At 37.9% G+C, this 27,806-nt stretch overlaps 1 protein-coding gene across 3 annotated transcripts in view; it reads right to left on the reverse strand.

Annotated features, from left to right (window-relative positions):
- Nucleotides 1-27,806, reverse strand: part of SLCO1C1 (solute carrier organic anion transporter family member 1C1) — a 58,164-nt gene that overhangs the window by 28,212 nt on the left and 2,146 nt on the right. For 2 of the 3 annotated variants that reach the window (XM_027129247.1, XM_027129245.1), the window contains exons 1-4: nt 19,531-19,659; nt 18,281-18,422; nt 6,824-6,956; nt 1,566-1,690 (exon numbers count right to left, since the gene is read on the reverse strand). In XM_027129247.1, coding sequence (XP_026985048.1) covers nt 1,566-1,690; nt 6,824-6,956; nt 18,281-18,422; nt 19,531-19,659 — 529 coding nt within the window. Of the gene's footprint in view, nt 1-1,565; nt 1,691-6,823; nt 6,957-18,280; nt 18,423-19,530; nt 19,685-27,806 lie in introns of those variants that run through there. The other variant, XM_027129246.1, reaches the window with a different exon arrangement.

Here is a 27,806-nt window from a genome sequence, read left to right on the forward strand (position 1 = left end):
ACATTGTGTCAGGTGAAAGTCCAAATTCTTTAGCTCATCTCCTTGCCTCTTTATATGGACCTGAATTAAACTTACTGTCCATTATATTCTTATATAAACAAGCCCTCTGTTCTCATCCATTGATTTTTATATGCCCTCCTGAATTTACCTATTACCTTCTTTCACATTTGCTTTTTCTTCTAGAATGCTTTCTTTTCATATAGCATGACAGGGTACATTTTTTTACATGTTTATGATCACCCCATTTTCACCCCTCATATTTCAATATTTCTTTTAATCTTTTGGCCCTTCCCTTCATTCAAACAGCCAGACTTCTCAGGTTCATTGACCAGGAAAAGGACATCTCAGAAGGAAGCATTAATGAGGATGTTAGGGGAGTGAAAAGGTTTTGTGGTGTAGATAAAAGATTTAGATGAGTAGCAGGTATATAAAGAAGGACTTCCACACTGCCTCTGTAGAAATGGATTCCCCAGCCTAGGGGTAGGGAGTAAGATGAGGGTGGCGGGGAGGAGGTATTGAGCATATTTATGCTAAAAGGCTATGGAGAGAGGATTTGAGCACCTGCCAGTGCAGCACCCCAGAGACATAGCAGACACCTGTGGGTAGATTCATGGACTCCATGAGTGAAGAGAACCTGTGCCACTGTGGCCAGGAAGAACTCAGGGAGGTAGCAAGATCCTGAAGATGAGATGGCTGCACAGTATAGCTAGGCATCCCTGCCCCTGCCTCTTCACAGGGTTTCCAATGCCTAGAGTGACACAGAAGAGATGGTTCCCATGCTCCCAAGGGTGGCCCACACATAGCCTTGCTTTGCAGTATGGGTCAGCCATGTGGAATTCTGGATATGCTAACGAAATTCCCCAAATCCTCTCTTGTGTGGAAAGCAGAATTATTTCCATGTTTCCATGATGGTCACTTTTGCATCAGAGAGAGCCACTGTGCTAAAAAGGACACGAACATGGACATAAGATGACCCCAAGATGACATGTATGAACAAACACTGTGGCCAGAGGGATTTTAGATATTTAGGCTGACAGAGGACTACTGATAACACCAAGACCTCCCCTCCCACAATCTTCTCCTTTACTATCATGTAAAGCTCCCTGCAATGTAAGCAACCCCTGGGAACATGGATAGAGGTTAGGGACAAATTGACTGAGATTACGTGTTTGCCATTCTGATGAAAAGGGGCTGAACGCAGAAATCAAGTTGAGTTTGGGGGAAAAATAGATTTCTTTTATATCTGAGCAACGGGCTGAGGTTTGTACATGCTGAACTAGTTTTACCCTGTTTCACAGCCTGCCTTGTTTGGAACCACTGGAAGCTTTGCTCAGTCACCAGCAATTAATGCCCCATCTTTCCATAATATTTGATTGTCTGCATATTTTCTTAGGATCTCATCTCTGCTTTATATTCTAGGAATTTTTATGGCACTATAATATCTCAACTTAAGTAGTAAAGCTTTTGACAGCAAAAAATCACATAGATACTTTTTGTTCATATTAAAGCACCTATAACGTCTTTCAAAAGAGCTTGTTTAGTCAAGTAAAAAATAATCATCTTACCATTATTTATTTTGGATTGTGATTTTTCCATAACTGAGATTGGTAACGGACTGTTTGACCCCAGGAAACATGGAGAGATGCTGAAAGTGGAATTGGAGAAGGGAGAATACCTTTCATATCTGTACCTGTATAAAAAAAAGCATTTTCTTTACTACGAGCTCATTTAACATCATGCTAAAAATATTATATGTGTACTACTTGACTCAGTAGGGGACCTGGTTGAGTTTATAGCTCTTGCAGAATCTGAATCACTAAACCAAACCAGCATTTAGTTCACAGATATTACACCATATCTCAACCAATTACCCAGTGTCATGAAAGAAAATAAAAGAATGATTTAGAGAGGCTCATTTTAATATAAAATAATTACTGTAATCACCTACTCGATTGGTGAAAAAATATCCAACCTTTCATAAAATCATGATTATCTCTAAACGCAATAATTTAACAATCATGGCCATTGGCACACTGTACTTAGAGTTGTAAATGGAGTAGAACACCTGAAATGTGGTTTCTAGAGAACTGATAATGATACATGGGCTTTTTGAACCATTTTTCTAGATGGTATCCTTTTCCTCTTCAGTTTATTAATCTGGCTCTAAGTTATTTCTAATTTCACCCTTTCCTCTGTTTATAAGGTTACCATAGCAGCTGGATTGAAGAGCCAGTGCCGAATGGTAGGGTTGCGATCATTCTATCTACGGCCCCCCAGTGCCATACTCCCTTCTCAAATTATCCTTGAGGAGCCAATTTCTTTGCCCTACATGCACCCTTCAGAGTAGAGGTACCTGATAAAAGGACATCACATCACCTTGATTCTCATTTTGTTCAGGCACTATGTGACTAAAGGCTAATAATCATAGTGATGTTTGAAATATCAATAGTAAAAACCTATTCAGCGTGATAGGGACAAGATGTATTGAGTTACTAATATATTCAGATTGATAAGTCAGTTACCTTATTATCAGTGTTGCATAACCTACACCTCAATGGGTCTATGAACCCCACTGGAAAAGTAAGAACATTTTTGTATGTATGTGAGTATTTAAGGGAAGAGGTTCATAGTTTTTGTCACTTTTATCAAAATGGGTCCTTGACCAAAATTGGTTAAGAACCACTTAATGAGGATAACTTTTTTAATTTCTAGCTACAGAGGAGAGCATTTAGTATTAAAATCATGGTAAATATAATTTTCTTTCTTTAATATAATTCCAGAGATACCAGAGACTATTATAATGCCTAAAGACTCTTTAAGATGACTGTCAATAGCAATTATGTAGTATTTTGAAAATTTTTAATTACTTGAGCTTTCAGTTTAATCTATCAAAAGGCAACTGCTGCACGCATAATTATTTAGATTTTGAATAAATAGAATTTTATGTAAGTGCCACCTGTGTCACTAATTACTATCTATGACACTGAGAAAAATCAATTAACCTTTCCAAATTTCGTTTTCCTTAGTTGTAAAATGAGGATTATAGATATGGTCTGTGCCTATTTAGGTTCTATTGGATGAGACAAACAATTGAACAGGGGACCAATGGTATAAATGATTTTAAATCAAGGATATTAGTTCTGACCTGGCTTCCAACCCCGACTGACAATATGCGTGAAGTTCTACAGTAGTCTCCTAAATAGTCTCTCTGCTTTCACATTTGCCCCTCCGGAGTTATTTTCCCAATCTGTAGTCACTGTGTCCCTTTAAAAATATGGTAGGGGGCTTCCCTGGTGGCGCAGTGGTTGAGAGTCCGCCTGCCGATGCAGGGGACACGGGTTCGTGCCCCGGTCCGGGAAGATCCCACGTGCCGCGGAGCAACTAAGCCCGTGAGCCATGGCCGCTGAGCCTGCGCATCCGGAGCCTGTGCTCCGCAACGGGAGACGCCACAACAGTGAGAGGCCCGCGTACCGTAAAAAAAAAAAAAGTCAGATTGTGCCATTCTGCTCAAAACTCTCCTCTGTCTTCCCATCCCATTCTGAGGAGGTAAAGTCTTTGCAATGATCTGTGTCCTTACTACCCGAGGTGTGGTCTGCAGACCAGCAGCATCAGCTGACAGAGGACTACTGATAACACCAAGACCTCCCCTCCCACAATCTTCTCCTTTACTATAATGTAAAGCTCCCTGCAATGTAAGCGACCCCTGGGAACATGGATAGAGGTTAGGGACAACTTGACTGAGATTACGTTTTTGCCATTCTGATGAAAAGGGGCTGAACGCAGAAATCAAGTTGAGTTTGGGGGAAAAATAGATTTCTTTTATATCTGAGCAACAGGCTGAGATTTGTACATGCTAATTTGTACAACCCCAGAGCTACTGAATCAGAATCTACATTTTACCAAGAGCCTCCGGTGATTGCAGTGTCCATCAGAGTTTGAGATACAACCTTGACGTCTCCTCTGTACCCCCTCACACTGTCCCCTTGCTCATCCCTGCAGTAGACCACATGCCTGACTCCCTCCGCCTGCAGGAATGTCCCATTCACTGTTCATTTAGCCTGGAATCTTCTTCCCCAGATGTCTGTATGGCTGTCTCCTCATCTCTTTCAGCCCTTCACAAAGGTCACCATCTCAGTGAGCCATCCCCTGAAAACCCTACTTTAAACTGCAGCGCTCTGCATACTCTTATGTGTCTCCCTGGGTTATTTTTCTCTGTAGCACTTAACATTTCTGGCATATCTCATTATTTGTCTGTTTATTTATTATCTGTCTCTTCCTAGTAAGATCCATGAGAGCAGAGATTTTTGTCACTATTCTATCCCCATTACCTAGAAAAATGATCAATACATATTTATTAAATTCATGAGTTAGATGCGTAAAATAGGTAGTGGGAAGCAGCCACATAGCACAGGGAGATCAGCTCGGTGCTTTGTGACTACCTAGAGGGGTGGGATAGGTAGGGTGGGGGGGAGGGAGATGCAAGAGGGAAGAGATATGGGGACATATGTATATGTATAACTGATTCACTTTGTTATAAAGCAGAAACTAACACATCATTGTAAAGCAATTATACTCCAATAAAGATGTTAAAAAAAATTCATGAGTTAGATGAACTAACACACATAAGGCTGAACACAGTCTGTTGGGGGTAGTCCCTCAATAATTGATATCTATAATTAATATTATGTTTAGTTGCACATTGAGGGTATGTCTGCTAGGCAGACAGAGTACACTCCTCATTGACAGAACAAAAATTACATTTTGGACAAGTACCCAGTTAGTGACTAATGCTGTGAAAGGTTGGAAAGAAGTTATTGTAGTAATCCTCAGTAGACAGCAAACTTCATGAAGGAAAGAACTGTGTATGGGGTTTTTTTTTGTTTTATTTCATTTTGTTTTTTCCCCATTACCTGGTGCAGTGCCAGACAAATGGCAGACACTAAATAATAAATGAACAAATACATCTTTCAACATATAAAAGGTGGTTGATAAGAATCTGTGTTTGTTTGGCACCCTTTGTCAGCACTAGCCTGTCTGGCTTCTCTTAGCTATACTTCTCCTTCTGGTTTTCTTGTATTAGTACATTATATTTGTCATCAACTTGAAGTAACACTATTATTAATCTCAATGCAACACCTTTGAGACAACTCATTGCTATCTCTGGTTGAAACCAGCTGGCTTAATTATCTGAGGAGGGTTGAAAACAACACACAACAAGAATGACACAACTCCTAGTTATGTCAGGAAACTTGGTAAGCATTTTACCTGTGTCATTCCATTTAATATTTGCAACAACATTACAAGTTAAGTATTATTTTTAATACTTGTAATACCTATTTTAAGGTATTATAAACTGAGGCCTAGGAAGGTTAGATGACATGCCCAAATTCATGTAGAAGAGCTACTGATGCACTGCAGAATGAGTTAGGTCAAGGGTCAAGGATTTATCTAGCCTCTGAACCTACTTTGAAATTTTAATATTTTTAGTAGTGGAACTCTTTTCCCCCACTCTGAGCGAACTGTTGCATGGAAGTTCAATGACTAGAACAGATAACACAGCTATGGATCAGTCAGGAGTTAGGTGGACTGGAGACCCTTTTCCTCAGCCTTCTCCTTTGTCTCCTCCTTACCCACTGTCCACATATAACACCTTGGCATAACCTCAGTGATCTAAGGAAACTTCTGCCCTGTGGAAAGGAGGCCAGATAGGTGTCCAAAGAGTAGGCAGAAGTCTTGAAGCCACAGATCCCTCTTCATGTAAAGACAAAGGGGCCAGAGAAACCACCCAAATAGGTAGGAAAGATCCCACACAGAGGATTCTGTGATCTTTACAGATTGGACACAGAAGTCAAAATCAAATTATATAAGTGACCTGGGAATCCAAGAAAAAGTTTGGACCAGATCATTTCTAAGTCTGTCCAGATCTCAAATGTCATGGTATGATGGTCTAGAGTGGACAGTCATCAAAGAATTACTTGATATATAATTTCCTAAAACATTCTCTTGCTTTAAAACCTCTTGGTAGTCACTTGGCTCAGTAGACAATGGGCGGCCACAGAGGAGAAGCAACATATATATGTGTGAAGAAGTCCTAATGCTGGTTTTAAGGATCCAGTTCTATAATTAGAAGACACCTAACCCCGAGAAGGTCACCAGACTCTCTAGGTCATGGTCCTTAGCTCTAAAATTTAAAAAAGATAAAATATGCTCTCCTGCCTCACAGGTTGTTGTAAAGGTGAAATGATACGACAAAATCTTTGGAAATACTAAAGTTGTATGCAAGAACTAACAAAAGTATCAACAGTAAACTTCAGGGTTAAAGAATACAAGCACCCCCACTTCCACTGAGAAAGTTCTATGAGATAATATTTGAACATCGTATAGTTATTTCAGTTAGTCATGAATCCCTAAGTCAATGATCTGCCAGTCAATTGTACCATGATCCAGCATACTGTCTGTAGTATTCATTTATTTCCCGTTTGACACTCATTTGACATTTACCACATAATTTATTACTTTCTCTTATATATTTTGCCTCCACATCTAAGTTAAAGCATTTGAAAGAAGGCATAATAGTGAAATTTTCCCTTTAAATTTTGTTGACATAAATACATAGTAGTATATTGAAAAAAATTTTTTACAGATTTTTAAATCATAAGTGAAATTGTTAGCATTTTGAAATTTTGCCCAAAGTGGATGTAATAAAAATAAGATATAAATTATCATGGTTTAAGACAGGAGTTATTTTCTTAAATTTAAATAATTAATTGTAATCATCATGCAGTTTGTTAAGGCAAGAAAAAGATGTTTGCTTTAGACTTACTGCTCCATGAAGAAATGAGGCATTGCAATGAGCAATGTTCCAACGCCCATGATTAGGCACCCTGCTCCAATTATTTTTGGCCTGTGAAGTTTGGCTCCAAAGTAGCTAACAAATGTTATAACTAAGAGATTTCCTTTGGGGAAAAGAATAAAATGTTCATAAGTTAGACAACTTAGAAAAAGTCATCAGCATAACTAAATGACTATAACTAAATGAATGAATGTCTATAGCAGGTTTGGCAATGTTTTGTTTTGACTAAACCATCTCCCACCATCTTCCCCATCATTTGTCTTTCTTTCCTTTAATCTGAGATGACTGGAACTATCTTCAGACTCATTATTTCAATCATCTCATCCTTTTATCAAAATATTGATATTTTTATAAACAACCCTTCTACCTTGTTTTCATCCACCTTAATTATGTGTCCATTTAAAGTGTTTTATCAGTAAATCAAATTGTAGAAGACTTCCTTTAGTTGTTCTCTTAAATTTTCCTTGGTAATTTTGAAGTAAACTGTATTACTCTTCATTTGTTCACATTTTCTATTAAAACTTCTATTGGTTTCCCATTCGCTCTTGAAACATACATCATATAGTATTGCTTTAGCTGATATTTCCGAAAGAAAAAACAAACACAACTGTACCTCACTTTAAATGAAATCAAATTATGAAATGCATATTTATATAATTTTTATAAAAATATAAGTTTCAAAATACAAATAAAAATTACTCCACATAACTTCAGAAATACATCAATTATATAAACTCAATGTATGCTCATAATACAAATTTTATAAAATAGAAAGTCTCCATAAATTATACCCATCTCTTTTTAAAAAAAATAAAGAATACATTTTTTTGAAGGTGGGACTTAAGCCTTTCTAAAATATCTCTAGTGAAGGATGTGATAAATTACTTTTAGTTGATGATGGTGTTAACTGATTAAACATCCCTTAAGGAAGATTTTCTAATGCCTTGCTGTGCACAAAAATTACTGGAAAGGAGTGGTGGGGGAAATGGAAACATTAAAAGTGCAGAATCTTGACAGCTCTCAACAGTTTCTGATTTCATGGATTGGGGAGAGGGATGCAGGCCAAGAAATCTGCATTTTTAATACTAATTCAAATGTGTTGACAGAGATGGTTTCTGGAACATGCTTTGATAAACATTGCTTAGGGTCTTAGATTTCAAGGGGCTTTAAAGTTTTAGCTATTTGCATTTGGAATATTTAGTTTTTAAGGACTGTGGTGTTAGATAAAGTAAAACTTAGCAATTCTCCAGCAATTGATTGTGATGGCTGTTGGGTGGCCTTGCTTTGACGTTCTCAATGTTTTCAATTTTCCAGAAAGAGTAGTTTCCTTACATCTGTAAGCAATCATCTAATGTACTACTGTTTATTCACATTGCCAGCTTTAGTCAAGTGCAAAAAGAGCAGCAATTTTTGTAACCTTGAGGGCAATAGCAATAGTGAAAAAAGCTTGCTCTAGGCTACAGTGGCTCCAGGCTTTATGGCTCCAGGAAGAATTAAGCTCTTTTGAATTTGCATATCAAAAAAACTTGAGTATGAAATTTCTCATTTGGCATTTAAGTACTTAGTAGAAGAAATTTTGTACCATATTGATAATTATGTCTATAGTTTTGCTAATGTGTCACAGTAAATAAACCAAACTGAAGTGAAAGTTGACTTTCAGTTTATAGGTAATGTGTCCCCACCACCACCACCAGTATCTCCCTCCCCAACTCCCATACCACCAACATGTCACAGTAAAGGACTCATGTTTACAGGCTGTTTCTGTGTTACATTAGTGGGTATGCCAAACACTACATAATACCATTTGAGCTTCTGTGATGTCTGTAGAAGTTTTTGCTTCCTTTATTTAGTATCTTTTCTGAGTTCTCAGAAGATACACTTAGGAAATAAATAGTGATGTATAATCTTTAAAAAATCAAGTTGGATATCAATATTCTTTCACATCTACTATCACTAACTTCTGAAAAAGACAACAGGTCCAGAGAGGTTTACAAATACATTTTATCAAATTTTCAAGTACTAGATTTTCTTTTTCTCTCTTCCTCTTTTTCTCTCTCTTTCTCTCCCCACACCCACACACAGTACTTCAGATAACAGAAAAGAAGGCTACCCAACTCATGCTATAAGACCAATATACCCTTGCAATTCAAACTAGACAAGCACAATGAAAGAAGAGACCAAATGCAGTTTATTCTAGGAGTGCAAGGGTACCACCAAATAAGAAACAAATCTATTAATTAAAGCTCTATATTAAATAATGGAAGAGGAAAAATTCCATGGTTATCTTGAGAGATGTAAAACATTTAATATAATTAACCATTTATAATAAGAAAAAATCTGAGCAAATTAACTTTTAAACTGTATCTATCAAAACTGCACAGCAGGGCTTCCCTGGTGGCGCAGTGGTTGAGAGTCCGCCTGCCGATGCAGGGGACGCAGGTTCGTGCCCCGGTCCAGGAAGATCCCACATGCTGCGGAGCGGCTGGGCCTGTGAGCCATGGCTGCTGAGCCTGCGCGTCCAGAGCCTGTGCTCCATCCGTAACGGGAGAGGCCAAAGCAGTGAGAGGCCCACGTACCGGAAAAAAACAAAACAAAACAAAAAAAACTGCACAGCACAGATATTGTTTAATGGTGAAATTTTTAAAGTATTTTCATTAAGTTAAGATACAAGAGAAGGATGCCCACTGTCACTACTTCTATTGGACATAGTACTGAGCCCAGTGCAATAAGGCAAGAACAAGAAATAATAAATCTAATAATTGGAAAGGATGATATACAGTTGTCTTCTGTTTCAGACAATATGATTGTTCAGGAAACTCTACAGCATCTATAGACAATCAATTAAAATTAACATAAATTCAGCAAGACTGCTGTATATGTATAACATTAGATATTAATACTCTTCCAGTATTCCAGGAATTACTAAATAAGAAATGTAACAAAAATTCTTTTCACAATAGCAACAAAAACTTTAAATATGTAGGAATAAATCTAACAAAATATAAGTAGTATATTTATAGATTATAAATATAATACTGAAAGCTATATAAAAGAATAACTAAATTGAGATATATACCATGTTCTTGGATGGAAAGACTCATAACATAAAATTTCAGTTATCTGATTTGATATATAAATTCTATGCAATTTCAGTCAAACCAAAATTGGATGTTTCAGGAAACTATTCCAAGTAGAGCCAAGAAAAAATTTGATGGAAAAGTTGGAAATTTTCCTACCTAGTAACAGAGCTAATTATAAAACTATTAATCAAGAAGACAGTCTTGTATTGAGTCAGGGATCAACAGACTTACGGAAAGATTTACACCTAAGTGATAAGTTAATATATGATAAAGAGGGTATTGCAAATAACTGGGTTAAGTATATATTGAATTAGTACTGATTGGACAATTCGTTACAATAATATAAAGAGATTGCTACCTGACTTTGTATTTAAAAAAATTGTATTTTAAGGATATGCCTTTTCTGGTCCAGCATGTAAGAAGCTAGCAGTATCCACTTTATCCTAACACCAAGTAAAAAGTTGAAAAATCAACAACTCTTCTTAGATCTGTCAGAAAGATGGGGTCATAGGGCAAACTGCTGTCCCCAAAATTGGAGACCAATAGGCAAGTGCAGAGAATTGTGGCCAGCTGGAACAGAAATCCACAACAATAAATCTCCTTGGGAACAAGCGTTATGGTAAGAAAAACCTGAACTATAACTGACAGGAGGCTCAGCATCAGCAATTCTGAGAGATAAAAACTCCAGAGGGACCCAGTGATTGAGGGCACACACTCTTTTGTGAGTTTTACTTCAGGAGCTCAATTAGGTTCTCACAGTGAATATTGGAGAATAAAACTTTTGTGCTTGCAGCATGGGGAGGGGAAAGGAAACCATTTTGAAATACACCGGAGCACTCTGTTTTTCTTAAGAAAGTCTGCTTTTAGGGGAAACTAGTAACCAGAGTCTAACCTGCTGGGGCATTATCAGAGCCCAACTGACCTGGGGGAAGGGAAATACCCAACTTCAGCTGTTCTAGCTATCCTGTCCCATCAATGAGGGATAGGGGGACTGAGAAGCACATCTGAAGTTCACAGTCCAGAGGCATAGGCTCACTAAGAGCCTGAGACCCATAGGACTATAGAATACTTTCTCTCCCTCACACAATACCATCATATTACTAAAGGCCTATTTATAGCAGTTCCTTTTGCCCAGTACATCATTTCTGGCTATGAAGGAAAAAATTATAAGACGTACTGAAAGTAAAAAGAAAAACTTTTTGGAGAGACAGCAAGAATCAGAACCAGACATGGCAGAGATTTTGGAGTTGTCTGACTAGAAATTTAAGACAACTATGATTAAGATGTCAAGAGGTCTAATGGAAAAACTAAAGAGCATGCAAGAACAAATGGGCAATGTAAATCAGAGAGATGGAAATTCTGAGAAAGATAAAAAAAAAATGCTAGAGAACAATAACATGGGAACAGAAATAAAGAATACCTTTGATAGGCTTGTTGGTAGACTGGACACAGTTGAGGAAAGAATCTCTGAGCTTGAGGATGTATCAATAGAAAACACCAAAACTTAAAAGCAAAGAGAAAAAGAGACTGGAAAAAAAAAACAGAACAGAATATCCAAGGACATGGAACTATAAGAGGCATAACGTACAGGTAATGGGAATTCCAGAAAGAGAAGCAAGAGTCAAAGGAATAGAAGAAATATTTAAAATAATGACGATTGAGAATTTCTACCAAATTAATATCACACACCAAACCACAGATCCAGGAAGCTAAGAGAACAATGAGCAGGATAAATGCCAAAAAATCTAAACTAGACATATAATTTTCAAACTACAGAAAATCAAATATAAGAGATAATTTATAAAAAAAGAAAACTCACCTTACTTATAGAGGAGGAAAATAAGAATTACATCTTATTTCTCTTCAGAAACCATGCAAACAAGAAAAGAGTGTAGAAAAAATTTTTGAAGCGTTGAGAGAAAAAACCCCCACCAACCTAAAGTTCTGTACCCTGTGAAGTTATCCTTCAAAAGCAAAGAAGAAATACTTTCTCAGACAAATATTGAGGAAATGTGTTTCCAGTAGACCTGCCTTTCATGAAATGTTAAAAGAAGCTCTTCAGAGAAAAAAAATAATAATAAAATTCAGAAACTCAGATCTACATAAAGAAAGGATGAGCATCAGAGAAGAAATAAGTGATGGTAAATTTAAAACTTATTTTTCTTATTCTTACTTGATCTAGCAGATAACAGTTTGTTCAAAATAATAATATCAAAAATGTGTTCAATGATGTATTCTTATGTATGCATGTTTGCTTATGTATAAGTGAAATAAAATGAATAATAACAGTGATACAAAGGATGGGAGGGAGGAATTCAAATTGAAAGACACAATCTGCCAACGCTCACATAGGGAGATACAGTTAATCTGAATATACCTATATCTATTAAAGAAATTGAACCAATAATTAATATCCTTCCAAAACAGAAAGTACCAGGTCCAAGTAGATTCACTGGTGAATTTTCCAAGCAGTTAATGAAGAAATTATACTAATTCTCTACAATCTCTTTCAGAAGATAGAGAGGGAACAGTTCCTAATTCTACAAGTGCAACATTACCCTAATACAAAAACCAGAAAAAGCATTACAAGAAAAGAAAACAACAAACTAATATCTCTCCTGAACATAGGTGCAAAAATCCTCAACAACATATTAGCAAATCAAATCCAACAATATGGAGAAATAATTGTACATTAAGACCAAGCGGGATTTATCCCAGGTTTGCAGGGCTGGTTCACCATTAGAAAATCAATTAATGTAATCCATCATATCAACAGGCTAAAGAAGAAAAATCACATGATCATATCAATATATGCAGAAAAAGCATTTGACAAAACTCCACAACCAATCATGATTAAAAAAAAAAGAAAAAAAAAACTCCATAAACTTGGAAGAGAGAGGAATGTCCTCAACTTGATTTAAAAAAAAAAACTACCAAAAACTACAGCTAATATCATACTTAATGGTAAGAAATTCAAAGCTTTTCCACTAAGATCAGATACAAGGCAAGGCTATCTCCTCTCACCATTGCTTTTCAATATTGTACAGGGAGTCCTACTTAATGCAATAGGACAAGAAAAGGAAATAAAGGTATACAGATTGGGAAGGAAGAAATAAAACTAGCTTTGTTCCCATAAGACATGACCATTTTTGTAGAAAATCTGAGAGAATTAACAAAAGAACTCCTGTAACTAATACATGATTATAGCAGGGTTGCAAGATACAGGGTTAATACACAGAAGTCAATCACTTTCCTATATGTCAGCAGTGAAAAGCAGGAATTTAAAAACATGATACCATTTACATTAGCACCCCCTAAAATGAAATAAGTATAAATTTAACAAAATATGTACAAGATCTATACGAAGAGAACTATAAAACTCTGACTAAAGAAATCAAATAACTCAATAAATGGAGAGATATCTTATGTTCATGGATAGGAAGACTCAGTATTGTCAAGATGTCATTTCTTTCCTACTTGATCTATGCATTCAATGCAATCTTAATCAAAATCACAGCAAGTTATTTGTGGATAGTGACAAACTGATTCTAAAGTTTTTATGGACAAATAAAATACCCAGAATAGCCAACAAGATATTGCAGAAAAACAAGAGTTGGAAGACTGACACTACCCAATTTCAAGACATACTCTAAAGTCACAGTAATCAAGACAGTGTGACACTGGTGAAAGAATAGATAAATAGATACATGGAACAGAATAGATAGCCCAGAAACAGACTACATAAATACAGTTAACTGGTCTTTGAGAAAGGAATAAAGGCAATACAATAGAGCAAAGGTAGTCTTTTCAATAAATGGTGCTGGAAGAACTTGACATCCACATGCAAAAAAAAAACAACAAAACTGAATCTAGACAGAGACTTTACAGTCTTCACAAAAATAAACTCAAAATGGATCACAGACCTAAATGTAAAATGCAAAACTATAAAACTTCTAGAAGATAACATAAGAGAAAACCTAGAAGACCGTGGGTTTGGTGATGACTTTTTAGATGCAACACCAAAAGCCCAATCCATGAAAGAAAAAATTGATAAGCTGGACTTTATTAAAATTAAAAATTTCTGCTCTATGAAAGATGATGTTAAGAGACTTAAAAGACAAACCACATACCAAGAGAAAATATTTGCAAAAGCCATATCAGATAAAGGACGGTTATCCAAAATACACAAAGAACTCTTAAAACCCAACAATAAGAATACAAACAACCTGTTTAAAACATGGACCAAATACCTCGATGGACAGATCACCAAAGAAGGTACACAGATGGCAAATAAACACACAAAAAGATGTTCAGCATCGTATGTCATCAGGAAACTGCAAATTAAGAAACAATGAAACACCACTACATATCTATTAGAATGGCCAAAATCCAAAACATTAAATACTGCTGAGGGTGTGGAGCAACAAGAACTCTCATTTATTGTTGAACTCTCATTCCAAATGGTACAGCCACTTTGGAAGACAATTTGGTGGTATCTTACAAAACTAAACATATTCTTCCCATAAGACCCAGCAACTATGCTCCTTTGTATTTACCCAAAAGAGTTGAAAATTTATGTCCCCACAAAAATCTGCACACACAGATGTTTACAGTAGCTTTCTTTATAATTGCCCAAACTTGAAAGCAATCAAGAAGTTCACTAGATGAATAGATAAATAAACTAAGGTCCATTCAGAAATAGATTATTATTCAGTGCTAAAAAGAAGTGAGTTATCCAGTCATGAAAAGACATGGAAGAACCTTAAATGCTTATTGCCATGTGAAAGAAGCCAATCTGAAAAGGCTACATACTGTATGATTCCAACTGTATAACATTCTGAAACAGGCAAAACTATGGAGACAGTAAAAAGATCAGTGGTTACCAAGGGGTAGGGGGTAGGGATGGATAAATAGGCAGAGCACAGAGGATTTTTAGGGCATTAAAAGTGCTCTGTATGATACTATAATAGTGGATACATGTCATTACACATTTGTTCAATCCCACAGAGTATACAACACCAAGAGTGAGCCTTAACGTCAACTCTGGACTGTGGATGATAATGAGGTATCACTGTAGGTCATCAACTGTAATGAATGTACCACTGTGGTGAGGGATGTTGATAATGGGGGAGGCCGTGCATGTGGGGGGGGCCGTGCATGTGTGGGGTTTATGGGAAATCTTTGTACGTTCTGCTCACTTTTGCTGTGAACCCCAAACTGCCTTAAAAAACAAAGTGTATTGGGCTTCCCTGGTGGCGCAGTGGTTGAGAATCTGCCTGCTAACGCAGGGGACACGGGTTCGAGCCCTGGTCTGGGAGGATCCCACGTGCCGCGGAGCGGCTAGGCCTGTGAGCCACAACTACTGAGCCTGCGCGTCTGGAGCCTGTGCTCGGCAATAGGAGAGGCCGCGATAGTGAGAGGCCCGCGCACCGCGATGAAGAGTAGCCCCCGCTTGCCGCAACTAGAGATAGCCCTCACACAGAAACGAAGACCCAACACAGCAAAAATAAATAAATTTATAAAACAAACAAACAAAACACAGTGTATCTAAAAACATCTATGTCAAGTTGACTAAATACTAAAATGTAAAAGGCAAAAGTTTTAAATATTTAGAAGAAAATACATGGAAAAATATTTGAAACAAAGAATTAATATCTGCAAATATTAGTAGGTCTTGATAAGAAAACATTTTATTTTCTTGGAAACTCTCTGTCATTTTTGGAGAAAGAGTCCTTGTTACAAGAAAATACTTGGGAAGAAATTGAGTATCCAGTAGGCAGATGTTAGATGATAATGCCAATTGATGTCAAAGGATAAATGAAATTGTTCTGCAAAAAATAGAAGAATTTAAAGCTAGAGACAGAGGGTGGGAATGGGTCCAGAGCTCTGGAAGGAAGAAATATGAAGAGAGGCAAAAGGAGTAAATTAAAATTATGGTCAGGATACCCACTTTTCTGGAAAACTAGGGATTGCAAATAACTAGAGCAAACCTGTGATATTTGGGATAAAGTTTTGCAATGGAAGTCAGAGGACTTTTATTGCATCTAATCCAATAAACAATTTCTATCCTTAGAATGGTCTGGAAGAATTAATATGAATTTAGACTCAGGGCCCTTTTTTTACTTCCTGTGCAACATTAGTACTCTCTATTAAATATAGACCCTCTCAAGTTTTGCATTGGGGTCTGGGAATCTAAGAAAAATTTGGACCAGATTCTTCCCAAGTCTCTTCAGCTACAAAATGTTTTTATACTATGATCTAGAGTGAGCAATAATCAATGAATCACTTCATATGTAATTTTCTGTCTGCTCATTTCTTCTTCTTTCTGTAAGTCTGATTTATTCTTTTGATCTGCACCCAGCTTCCTCTTCATACTTGTTTCTTCTGATGCAGTGTTACCCTTACCTTGACTCTCCATGGACTTTCATTCCATTTAGGGTTGTAGGCAGGGCAGTCATCAAGGAATGAATCAACTCTCCAGGTGTCTCCAATTAGCTTACACAAGGTAGTGATATGATCAGGTGTTTTAGAAACTTGTTACACAAAGTGCAGCCCATTGATGAATAGCATCAACATCGTATTGGAGCTTGTTAGATATGCAGGATCTTACTTCCCTTCCTACAGAATCAGTCTATGCATTTTAACACAATTGTCCAGTCATTTGCGTGAACATTAATGTTTGACTAGCACTGAACCAAGAAATCTTTTTCTGGTAGGGTGATGAAAGATGGATTTGGGAAGTAAAAGCCTGAAGGTAAAAGGTTACCTATTCACTCTTTTAATTCTTTCTCTGATATTTAGGGTAAGAACTGATATATACAGTATGAACGTGTATGATCAGGCCACCCAAGATGGCTCCTCTTTTGCTCTATGTACATTCCCTGCTCAACCAGTGCCTGCTTCATCTACACGCTACTCACACTACCAACCTTCCTGTATATTTGCCCCTTCAGCTAGTGACTGTTCTAATTTTAGATCAGAACACCTCCACTAGGATAGCTTGTCAAAGCAGCAGTGAGGGGGCGTGCCACCTACTGGTTTCCCTGGTAACCAATGAGCCAACCTGAAGTCAATTCCCCCTATAACTGTTACGTAATCTCCCCCTCCTCCCTGGGAGAGAAGACTGCCGCCATGTCCTGCCTGCAGTCAGCCGCACACGGTGGCTTGTTGCTCCAGGACCTTGCTTCAGACGTGTAAGTTCCCCCTATCCGTTAAACCACTGATGTTTCTGTCGCTAACTCTGGGCTCTTTCTTCGGTCTTGAAGCTGGACAAGCACAGGGCTTGCTGGCCTGCGGGTGCAGCCCAACAGAACTAGAATAGTAATTGTTGAAGAGTTGAAATATATTCCTTCACTCTTCTGAAGGTTTAAGTGAAGCTGAACCTGGAGCCATTAGAGATTTTACTATAGCATATATTTGAGTCTCAACAAGCAGAAAGGACCACAGAGACTATTAATTTTGTTTACTTCAGGAAGGAATCAAAGCCCCTTAGTTTATCAACTCAGGAAGCTAAGTGGGATTACACTCTTTAAAGTACTTCCAAAACAGTGACTAAAATCACTTGGTCTTTTCAAGTTCAAAGTGTACAGTCAATGGCTATAACCAAAGGACCCGGAGAGTAGAATTTTTATTGCCTGTTTTGCTGTAGTGTTTTTGTTAATAGAATCCCTTTATCCTCTTTCTAGGCCACGGGACAGAAATACCCCTTTTATAGTTTAACTTCTTCTTAAATCATTACAAGATATTTTTCTAGAGCTTCTTTGAAGCTCTAGAAAAGTTTGAATCACAGGGCTTCCAGGATATAAAACTCTTTTGTAAGGACATTTCCTGCATACTTTTAACTCAAAATACCAGCTGCATCTCACTCTCTCTCCTAGAGAAGTCTCACTCTGCTTGAAAACTTGTGTGAGTCATATAATAGTGAACACCTGGGGCAGGAAGTTAATTGCTGTTTGCTCGGAGAGAACAAATTGCCTATACTGTAGCACAAGGCCATGGCAAACTCTGTCCAAATAAGATTTTACAGATAGAGTCTGATACTAGCAGACAGCAGAATGCAGTGAGGATGTCATTTAGTCGTGCCTAGAAACCTTGTACTTAAAAGTAAAGTCAGGGCTTCCCTGGTGGCACAGTGGTTGAGAGTCCGCCTGCCGATGCAGGGGACACAGGTTCGTGCCCCGGTCCTGGAGGATCTCGCGTGCCGCAGAGCGGCTGGGCCCGTGAGCCATGGCCGCTGGGCCTGCGCGTCCGAAGCCTGTGCTCCGCAACGGGAGAGGCCACAACAGTGAGAGGCCCGCGTACCGCAAAAAAAAAAAAAAAAGTAAAGTCAGGCATCTGCAATACCTACCAATTTCAAAACTACCATCAATAACTCCCACCAGTGAAGAAGGGATATCAAACCTTCTCTCTATCTGAGTGATGGTGCTCTTCAGGTAGCCTTCTGCCAGTGCTTTGGCAAAGTAAACAAAAGACAGGGCACCCAAGAACACCTGAAAAATATGACAGGTCACACTTAGTCTAACTCCAGCCTGACATATGACTGGAAATTTACTAAACAGAGAGACAGAAACACAAACCACAAACCAGGTAACAAGCCTGTTACCACTGAAGATTTCATTCAAGCAAAGTAATAGGCTTCTTCCCACCTCAAGCTCATGTAGAGTTCTAAAAATTCAAATAGACTTCCATTCATAATGTATGTTGAATTCCACCCTTTCTCCCCCTCTCCCCCAAAGGGCATTCAAAGATGTCTTGGCTTTGAAAAGAAGATTCATTGCATGGGGAAGCAGAGAGAGGAAGGAGCCATTGAAAGGTAAGAAAATAAAAACCATCAACCAAATACTCAACATCTTATCACAGGTCTAATACTCATTATTGTGTATTTCACAGCAATGGTTAATGTTCTAGCAGGGAACGTAACAGACTGAAAAAGTAGAACTACTATTCTTTGTGTTTAAGTTCATATTCAAGTTAAATTCATACTCAAATTCTTATTCAATGAAAAAAATATATTCTTTTTGATATCTGGCTTGTGTGTTTTGCTAGACCTGGGTCTGTGATGGAGTATCCATAAGGCAGATTATATGAAAAAAAAGTATGTATTTGTTGAGTGAATATTTGATGCAAGGAAAGTATAGGAACTTGGAGTCACGTTGAGCACCATTTAAAAGGGAACCCTGTCCCTTACTCTGTGGCCAGGAAAGTCAAATTTTTCATTTATAGAATGGGAATAATATGGATGTTTCATAGATTAAATGTTACAACTGTGCATAGCATAACATCTGGTACATGGTAGATATTTAATGAATATCATTACCTCTCTCCTTTCTGTTTCGGAGGGGCATTCAAGTGAGCCAGGAAAGTAATATTTAGTAATTTAACCTACATAGTCAGGCAAAGATTGCTTTCACTGCCCAGCAAAGTGTGGTTTTCATAAATTGCATCTAAGGTCACTTTTTAAAGTGGAAAAAATTTCTCACCTCTAGCTATAGTGTGTAGAAAATAACTGGATCAAGAACTGAGAGCATGGACTCCACCAAATTCTCTTATCTCTTTAGTTAACCACTTATGGTTGTTTATCATTTAATTGTTTGTTACCTTTAGTTCACCACAGCAGGGTTGTTTCTCCTCTGAGGAGGGATATTCTGTTTTAAAGGAAGGCCTCCCAACAGGTTGCATTGAATTTTTGCTGAATAACTGGATATTTTCTTTGGATGAAGTGTCCATTATGAAAACATTCCTTGACTCTGATCTGTCAAAGTTGATTTTTAAAGTAAAAAAAAAAAAAAAAAATTAATTCAAACCCATGCAGTTGATTAGATAATGTTTTTATTTCACAATAGATCACAATTCTGTAGACATAACTTGATGTGAAGTTCCCTCATTTTACCACAGTAAGTTGGCAAAGTTTTTCAATTAAAATCGACCAGGATATCTGATTAAGCAGTCCTGCTCTTGGGACTCTGTAGCCAGCATTCTTTCTCAATCCCTCCAGTTTAAGCCTCATTATAGCAAAGAATAAATTTAAATGTTGCCTTTGGAATAAATAACGAGGAAGAATTTTGCTAACTTTGTGGTCTTGCCAGCTTAAACTAGAAGCAAGCAGGAAAGGAAGAAGAGGAATTCAGCCGTTTGAATATTGATTCATTAGAATTGAGTCTTTAAATCCTTTAAATCTATTATCTTAGCAGAATGAATAGAAAAGATTGATGCCCCTGGTAGATGCCTATATCACACTGTGATTCTTATACATTTGTAGCATCCAAAGTAAGGCTTAAAATAAGGCAAAAAAAGAGGACCAGTCTGTGTATCATTTTAGCTTGACAAATAGGGAAGCAACATGATTTATGCCTCAGGCTTAGATTTCATTCAGTCAAAAGTAGTCTTTGGTCTGCCTTAAAGTAAGAAAGATGCCTTCCTTCCTATGTCTAATTTCCCACCCTCCTTTGTCCTTACCAAGCCCTGGACAGGTTCACATAATCTGAACCTATTTTCTTTTTGTTCATATCAATATTTACATATCCTATGCACCCACTTCTTTAGGATTCCATATAGCTCAGTGCCTGCCTGATAAAGTAATCTAAGTGAAGGGATTTAAAAATAAAATAACTTCTGGATCACCCTAATGTTTACCAGATGATGCATTTGTACATTAATAGAGATCTTCTGTATTCTCATCACACTAACTGAAAAAATAACATCAGGGTAAAACTTAACGTACTGTGGTAGTTTAGAGTTATTCTATCTGTGTGTCTATTATCTTGACTTTATGTAATGCATGTTCTGTGTTTACCCAACCTCATCTTTGGTAGTTTGAATTTATAGATAATGTCTCAAACTGAAAAATCAAGAAATAGCAGTATACACAATTTATTTTGAAATATGGAGCTAAATATCAGAAGAAAGACCTAAAAGATTTAAAAGTGGAGGGAGTGAGAAATGGGTTGAGAAGGGTGGGGCAAGGACCTGTTTTGTTTTTTGTTTTTAAACTTGTTATTAGACTTTTAGATTATTCAATTTCATAAACATGCATAAATTTACTTTTTAAAAATGGACAAAGGAAAGTGAGGAAAACAAAAAATTTTAAAGTCAAAAAGCTAAACAAAGAGCAGAGAATCCTAAACAAGAGCAAAAGGCAAAGATACAGGAATACAATGTTAGTAAGATCTAAACACAGATGTTTAGGAGAATACAAAATAAAAATTAGGCAAAATATAGAGAAATAACTATAAAGTCTTGACAAAATGGATAACTTTATAGCAAATATAAATTACCTGTATTGATACAAACCAGGAGAGAAACATATCTAAGGAAGACATTAACAAAAATACTCTAAACGTATTCCCTAAATAAAAATAGTAAGGATAGATGATGTAACTGGAGTACTTTATCAAGGAATACCCTTCAAGGAAAAATAGCAGATAATGGAAACAGATGCTAATAGTCTCCATTCATCGGACCAAGCCAGAATTATCTTGATAGCAAAACCTCATTAAGGCAACACAAAAAGGAAAACTGCAGAGCCAACCTAGAGATGCTAAAATCCTAAATAAAATACTAGCAAATACAAATTAATTAAAATTGCATAATTAAGATTTTTAAAAAATGTAACAATTGATTAATATTAGGAAGTTTGTTCACCTAAATCATCGCATTAAAAATTCAAACTGTTGGGGCTTCCCTGGTGGTGCAGTGATTGGGAATCCACCTGCCAGTGCAGGGGACGTGGGTTCAGGCCCTGGTCCGGGAGGATCCCACGTGCCACGGAGCGGCTGGGCCCATGTGCCACAGCTGCCGAGCCCACGCTCTGGAGCCCGTGCTCTGCAACAGGAGAGGCCACTGTGGTGAGAGACCTGTGCACCACAGCGAGGAGTGGCCCCCGCTCGCTGCAAATGGAGAGAGCCAGTGCAGAGCAGTGAGGACCGAATGCAGCCAAAAATAAATAAATAAAATAAATAAATTAAAAAAAAATTCAAGATGTTACATATATATATCAAAACATCACATTGTATACCTTAAATATATACAATTTTTATTGTCAATCACATTTCAATAAAGCTAGAAGAAATTCAAAATAATAAAATTTCAGTAGATGCAATACATCAGGTGATAAAAGTCAACAGCCATTCATGACTCAAAAAAAAAAAAATCTAAGAAATTCAGTACATGGATATTCATACCAACAGCCAACTTCCTGTATCCACTGAATCACTAAAACTAGTTTTCAGAAAAATATTTTGCCAGAACAGTGAAAGGGTATTTGGGAAGCAATGGATTAAATAGGTCTCTTTACTACAAAAATACTGAGTACCTTTAATTAAAATCCTGGAGAGACACATTGCTTATTAAAAAAAAAAAAAATCAAAACAACAAAATGACCCAAATATCCAACAAATTATGGTATACTCACACAGTGAAATCTTTGAAACCATTAGAAATTAGTGTAAAGAAGTAAATATAGTCATATAGAAATATTTTTATTACAGAGTTGATTTTAAAAATACAAGACTTCAAAGCAATATACATAACACTCTATTTTATAATAGAAACACACATACATTCACAGGTGTGTATACATAGAAGCAAAGCTTCAGAAAGTTTATAAAGAATAGGTTAACACATTATTTCTGGCTGGTGACACTGCAGACGATTTTTTAAAAATGTTTTGTGTACCCATATTTTCTAATTTTTCTATAATGAATGTACAATTCTTATATGAAAAAATATTTTAAATATAAAAGATATAGAAATATCAAGAAGCAAGAAATACATACCAGAAAGATTTTTTAAATACAAAATAACATCAAATTTATAGTGTAAAACGTAATTCTCTTCCACAAATTAAACTATGTAATACAAACTGGCCTACTGTTTTAGGAATTCAGATATATTATTTCTGTTCAGTCATAATATTAAACCCAGTGACCAGAAAAAGCAAATAAATTGTTTAATAATAAAATACATTATCGGGGGGGTGGACCTTCAAGATGGCAGAGGAGACATGGAGATCACCTTCCTCCCCACAAATACATCAAAAGTACATCTACACGTGGAACAACTCCTACAGAACACCTACTGAATGCTGGCAGAAGACCTCAGACTTCCCAAAGGCAAGAAACTCCCCATGTACCTGGTTAGGGCAAAAGGAAAGAGAAAAAACAGAGACAAAAGAATAGAGATAGGACGTGCACGTCTGGGAGGGAGCTGTGAAGGAGGAAAAGGTTCCACACGTAGAGGTACCCCTTCACCGGCGGAGACGGGGGGGGGGGGGGGGGGGGGGGGGAGGAACCTTCGGAGCCACAGAGGAGAGCGCAGCCACGGTTGCAGAGGACAAGGCAGAGAGATTCACGCACAGAGGATCAGTGCCGACCAGCACTCACCAGCCCGAGAGGCTTGTCTGTTCACCCGCCATGGGAGCTGGAAGCTGAGGCTCGGGCTTCGGATGTCAGATCCCAGGGAGCGGACTGGGGTTGGCTGAGTGAACACAGCCTGAAGGGGGCTAGTGCACCACAGCTAGCCAGGAGGGAGTCCTGGAAAAAGTCTAGAACTGCCTAAGAGGCTAAAGACCATTGTTTCAGGGTGCACAAGGAGAGGGGATTCAGAGCACTGCCTAAATGAGCTCCAGAGACGGGCGCAATTCGTGGCTATCAGCGTGGACACCAGACACGGGCATAAAATGCTAAAGCTGCTGCTGCAGCCACCAAGAAGCCTGTGTGCGAGCACAGGTCACTTTCTATACCTCCCCTCCCGGGAGCCTGTGCAGCCCGCCACTGCCAGGGTCCTGTGATCCAGGGACAACTTCCCCAGGAGAACACATGGTGCACCTTATGCTGTTGCAACGTCACGCTGGCCTCTGCCGCCGCAGACTCGCCCTGCATTCAGTACCCCTTCCCCGCCTCCCCCCACCCCAGCCTGAGTGAGCCAGAGTCCCCTAAGCAGCTGCTCCTTTAACCCCGTCCTGTCTGAGTGGAGAACAGACGTCCTCAGGCAACTTACATGCAGAGGCAGGGCCAAATCCAAAGCTGAACCCCAGGAGCTGTGAGAACAAAGAAGAGAAAGGGAAATCTCTCCCAGCAGCCTCAGGAGCAGCAGATTAAATCTCCACAATTGACTTGATGTACCCTGCATCTCTAGAATAACTGCATAGACAAAAAATCATCCCAAAATTGAGGTGATGGACTTTAGGAGCACCTGTAGACTTGGGGTTTGCTTTCTGCATCTAATTTGTTTCTGGTTTTATGTTTATCTTAGTTTAGTATTTAGAACTTATTATCATTGGTAGATTTGTTTGTTGATTTGGTTGCTCTATTCCTCTTTCTTTTTAATTACTTTATTTTAATAACTTTATATATTTTATTTATTTATTTTCTTTCTTTTTCTTTTTTCTCCCTTTTCTTCTGAGCTGTGTGGCTGACAGGGTCTTGGTGCTCTGGCCAGGTGTCAGGCCTGAGCCTCTGAGGTGGGAGAGCCGAGTTCAGGACATTGGTCCAACAGATACCTCCCGGCCCCATGTAATATCAATCAGCAAGAGCTCTCCTAGAGATCTTTGTCTCAACGCTAAGACCCAGCTCCACTCAGCAACCAGCAAGCTCCAGTGCTGGACACCCCATGCCAAAAACTAGCAAGACAGGAACACAACCCCACCCATTAGCAGAGAGGCTGCCTAAAATCATAATAAGTTCACAGACACCCCAAAACACACCACTGGACATGGTCCTGCCCGCCAGAAAGACAAGATCCAGCCTCATACACCAGAACACAGGCACTAGTCCCCTCCACCAGGAGGCCTACACAACCCACTGAACCAACTTTAGCCACTGGGGACAGACACCAAAAACAACGGGAACTACGAACCTGCAGCCTGCAAAAAGGAGACCCCAAACACAGTAAGTTAAGCAAAATGAGAAGACAGAAAAATACACAGCAGATGAAGGAGCAAGGTAAAAACCCACCAGACCAAACAAATGAAGAGGAAATAGGCAGTCTACCTGAAAAAGAATTCAGAGTAATGATAGTAAAGATATCCAAAATCTTGGAAATAGAATGGAGAAAATACAAGAAACATTTAACAAGGACCTAGAAGAACTAAAGAGCAAACAATGATGAACAACATAATAAATGAAATTAAAACTTCTCTAGAAGGAATCAATAGCAGAATAACTGAGGCAGAAGAACAGGTAAGTGACCTGGAATATAAAATAGTGGAAATAACTACTGCAGAACAGAATAAAGGAAAAAGAATGAAAAGAATTGAGGACAGTCTCAGCCTTCTCACACTCTTCCAAAATATAGCAGAGAGAGGAACACTCCCAAACTCATTCTACGAGGCCACCATCACCCTGAGGCCAAAACCAGACAAAGATGTCACAAAGAAAGAAAACTACAGGCCGATATCACTGATGAACATAGATGCAAAAATCCTCAACAAAATACTAGCAAACAGAATCCAACAGCACATTAAAAGGATCATACACCATGATCAAGTGAGGTTTATCCCAGGAATGCAAGGACTCTTCAATATATGCAAATCAATCAATGTGATACACCATATTAACAAATTGAAGGGTAAAAACCATATGATAATCTCAATAGATGCAGAAAAAGCTTTTGACAAAATTCAACATCCATTTATGATAAAAACCCTCCAGAAAATAGGCATAGAGGGAACTTACCTCAACATAATAAAGGCCATATATGACAAACCCACAGCCAACATCATTCTCAATGGTGAAAAACTGAAACCTTTTCCACTAAGTTCAGGAATAAGACAAGGTTGCTCACTCTCACCACTATTATTCAACATAGTTTTGGAAGTTTTAGCCACAGCAATCAAAGAATAAAAAGAAATAAAAGGAGTCCAAATTGGAAAAGAAGAAGTAAAACTGTCACTGTTTGCAGGTGGCATGATACTATACATAGAGAATCCTAAAGATGGTACCAGAAAGCTACTAGGACTAATCAATGAATTTGGTAAAGTAGCAGGATACAAAATTAATACATGGAAATCTCTTGCATTCCTGTATACTAATGATGAACAATCTGAAAGAGAAATTAAGGAAACACTCCCATTTACCATTGCAACAAAAAGAATAAAATACCTAGGAATAAACCTAGCTAGGGAGACAAAAGACCTGTATGCAGAAAATTATAAGACACTGATGAAAGAAATTAAAGATGATACAAACAGATGGAGAGATATACCATGTTCTTGGATTGGAAGAATCAACATTGTGAAAATGACTATACTACCCAAAGCAATCTGCAGATTCAATGCAATCCCTATCAAACTACCAATGGCATTTTTCACAGAACTAGAACAAAAGATTTCACAATTTGTATGGAAACACAAAAGACCCCGAATAGCCAAAGCAATCTTGAGAATGAAAAATGGAGCTGGAGGAATCAGACTCCCTAACTTCAGACTATACTACAAAGTTACAGTAATCAAGACAGTATGGTACTAGCACAGAAACAGAAATATAGATCAATGGAACAGGATAGAAAGCACCTAGATAAACCCATGCACATATGGTCACCTTATCTTTGATAAAGGAGGCAAGAACATACAGTGGAGAAAAGACAGCCTCTTCAATAAGTGGTGCTATGAAAACTGGACAGCTACATGTAAAAGAATGAAATTAGAACACTCCCTAACACCATACACTAAAACTCAAAATGGATTAAACACGTAAATGTAAGGCCAGACAGTATAAAACTCTTAGAGGAAAACATAGGCAGGACACTGTATCACATAAATCACAGCAAGATCCTTTTTGACCCACCTCCTAGAGAAATGGAAATAAAAGCAAAAATAAGCAAATGGGACCTAATGAAACTTAAAAGCTTCTGCACAGCAAAGGAAACCATAAACAAGATGAAAAGACAACCCTCAGAATGGGAGAAAATATTTGTAAATGAAGCAACTGACAAAGAATTAATCTCTAAAATATACAAGCAGCTCATGCAGCTCAATATCAAAAAAACAAAAAACCCAATCCAAAACTGGGTAGAAGACCTAAATAGACATTTCTCCAAAGAAGATATACAGACTGCCAACAAACACATGAAAGGATGCTCAACATCCCTAATCATTAGATAAATGCAAACAAAACTACAATGAGGTATCACCTCACTCCAGTCAGAATGGCCATCATCAAAAAATCTACAAACCATAAATGTTGGAGAGGGTGTGGAGAAAAGGGAACCCTCTTGCACTGTTGGTGGGAATGTAAATTGATACAGCCACTATGGAGAACGGTATGGAGGGTCCTTAAAAAACTAAAAATAGAACTACCGTATGACCCAGCAATCCCACTACTGGGCATATACACTGAGAAAACCATAATTCCAAAAGAGTCATGTACCACAGTGTTCACTGCAGCTCTATTTACAATAGCCAGGACATGGAAGCAGCCTAAGTGTCCATCGACAGATGAATGGATAAAGAAGATGTGGCACATATATACAATGGAATATTACTCAGCCATAAAAAGAAACGAAATTGAGTCATTTGTAGCAAAGTGGATGGACCTGGAGACTGTCATACAGAGTGAAGTAAGTCAGAAAGAGAAAAACAAATACCGTATGCTAACACATATATACAGAGTCTAAGGGGAAAGAAATGGTTCTGAAGAACCTAGGGGCAGGACAGGAACAAATTCGGAGATGTAGAGAATGGACTTGAGGACAGGGGGAGGGGGATGGGTAAGCTAGCATGAAGTGAGAGAGTGGCATGGCCATAATATACACTACCAACTGTAAAATAGATAGCTAGTGGGAAGCAGCCACATAGCACAGGGAGATCAGCTCGGTGCTTTGTGACCACCTAGAGGGGTGGGATAAGGAGGGTGGGAGGGAGGAAGATGCAAGAGGGA

This window comes from Aethalodelphis obliquidens, unplaced genomic scaffold, assembly GCF_003676395.1.
Source record: "Aethalodelphis obliquidens isolate GAN/ISIS:26980383/991018 unplaced genomic scaffold, ASM367639v1 scaffold36, whole genome shotgun sequence".
Lineage (NCBI taxonomy): Eukaryota > Metazoa > Chordata > Mammalia > Artiodactyla > Delphinidae > Aethalodelphis > Aethalodelphis obliquidens.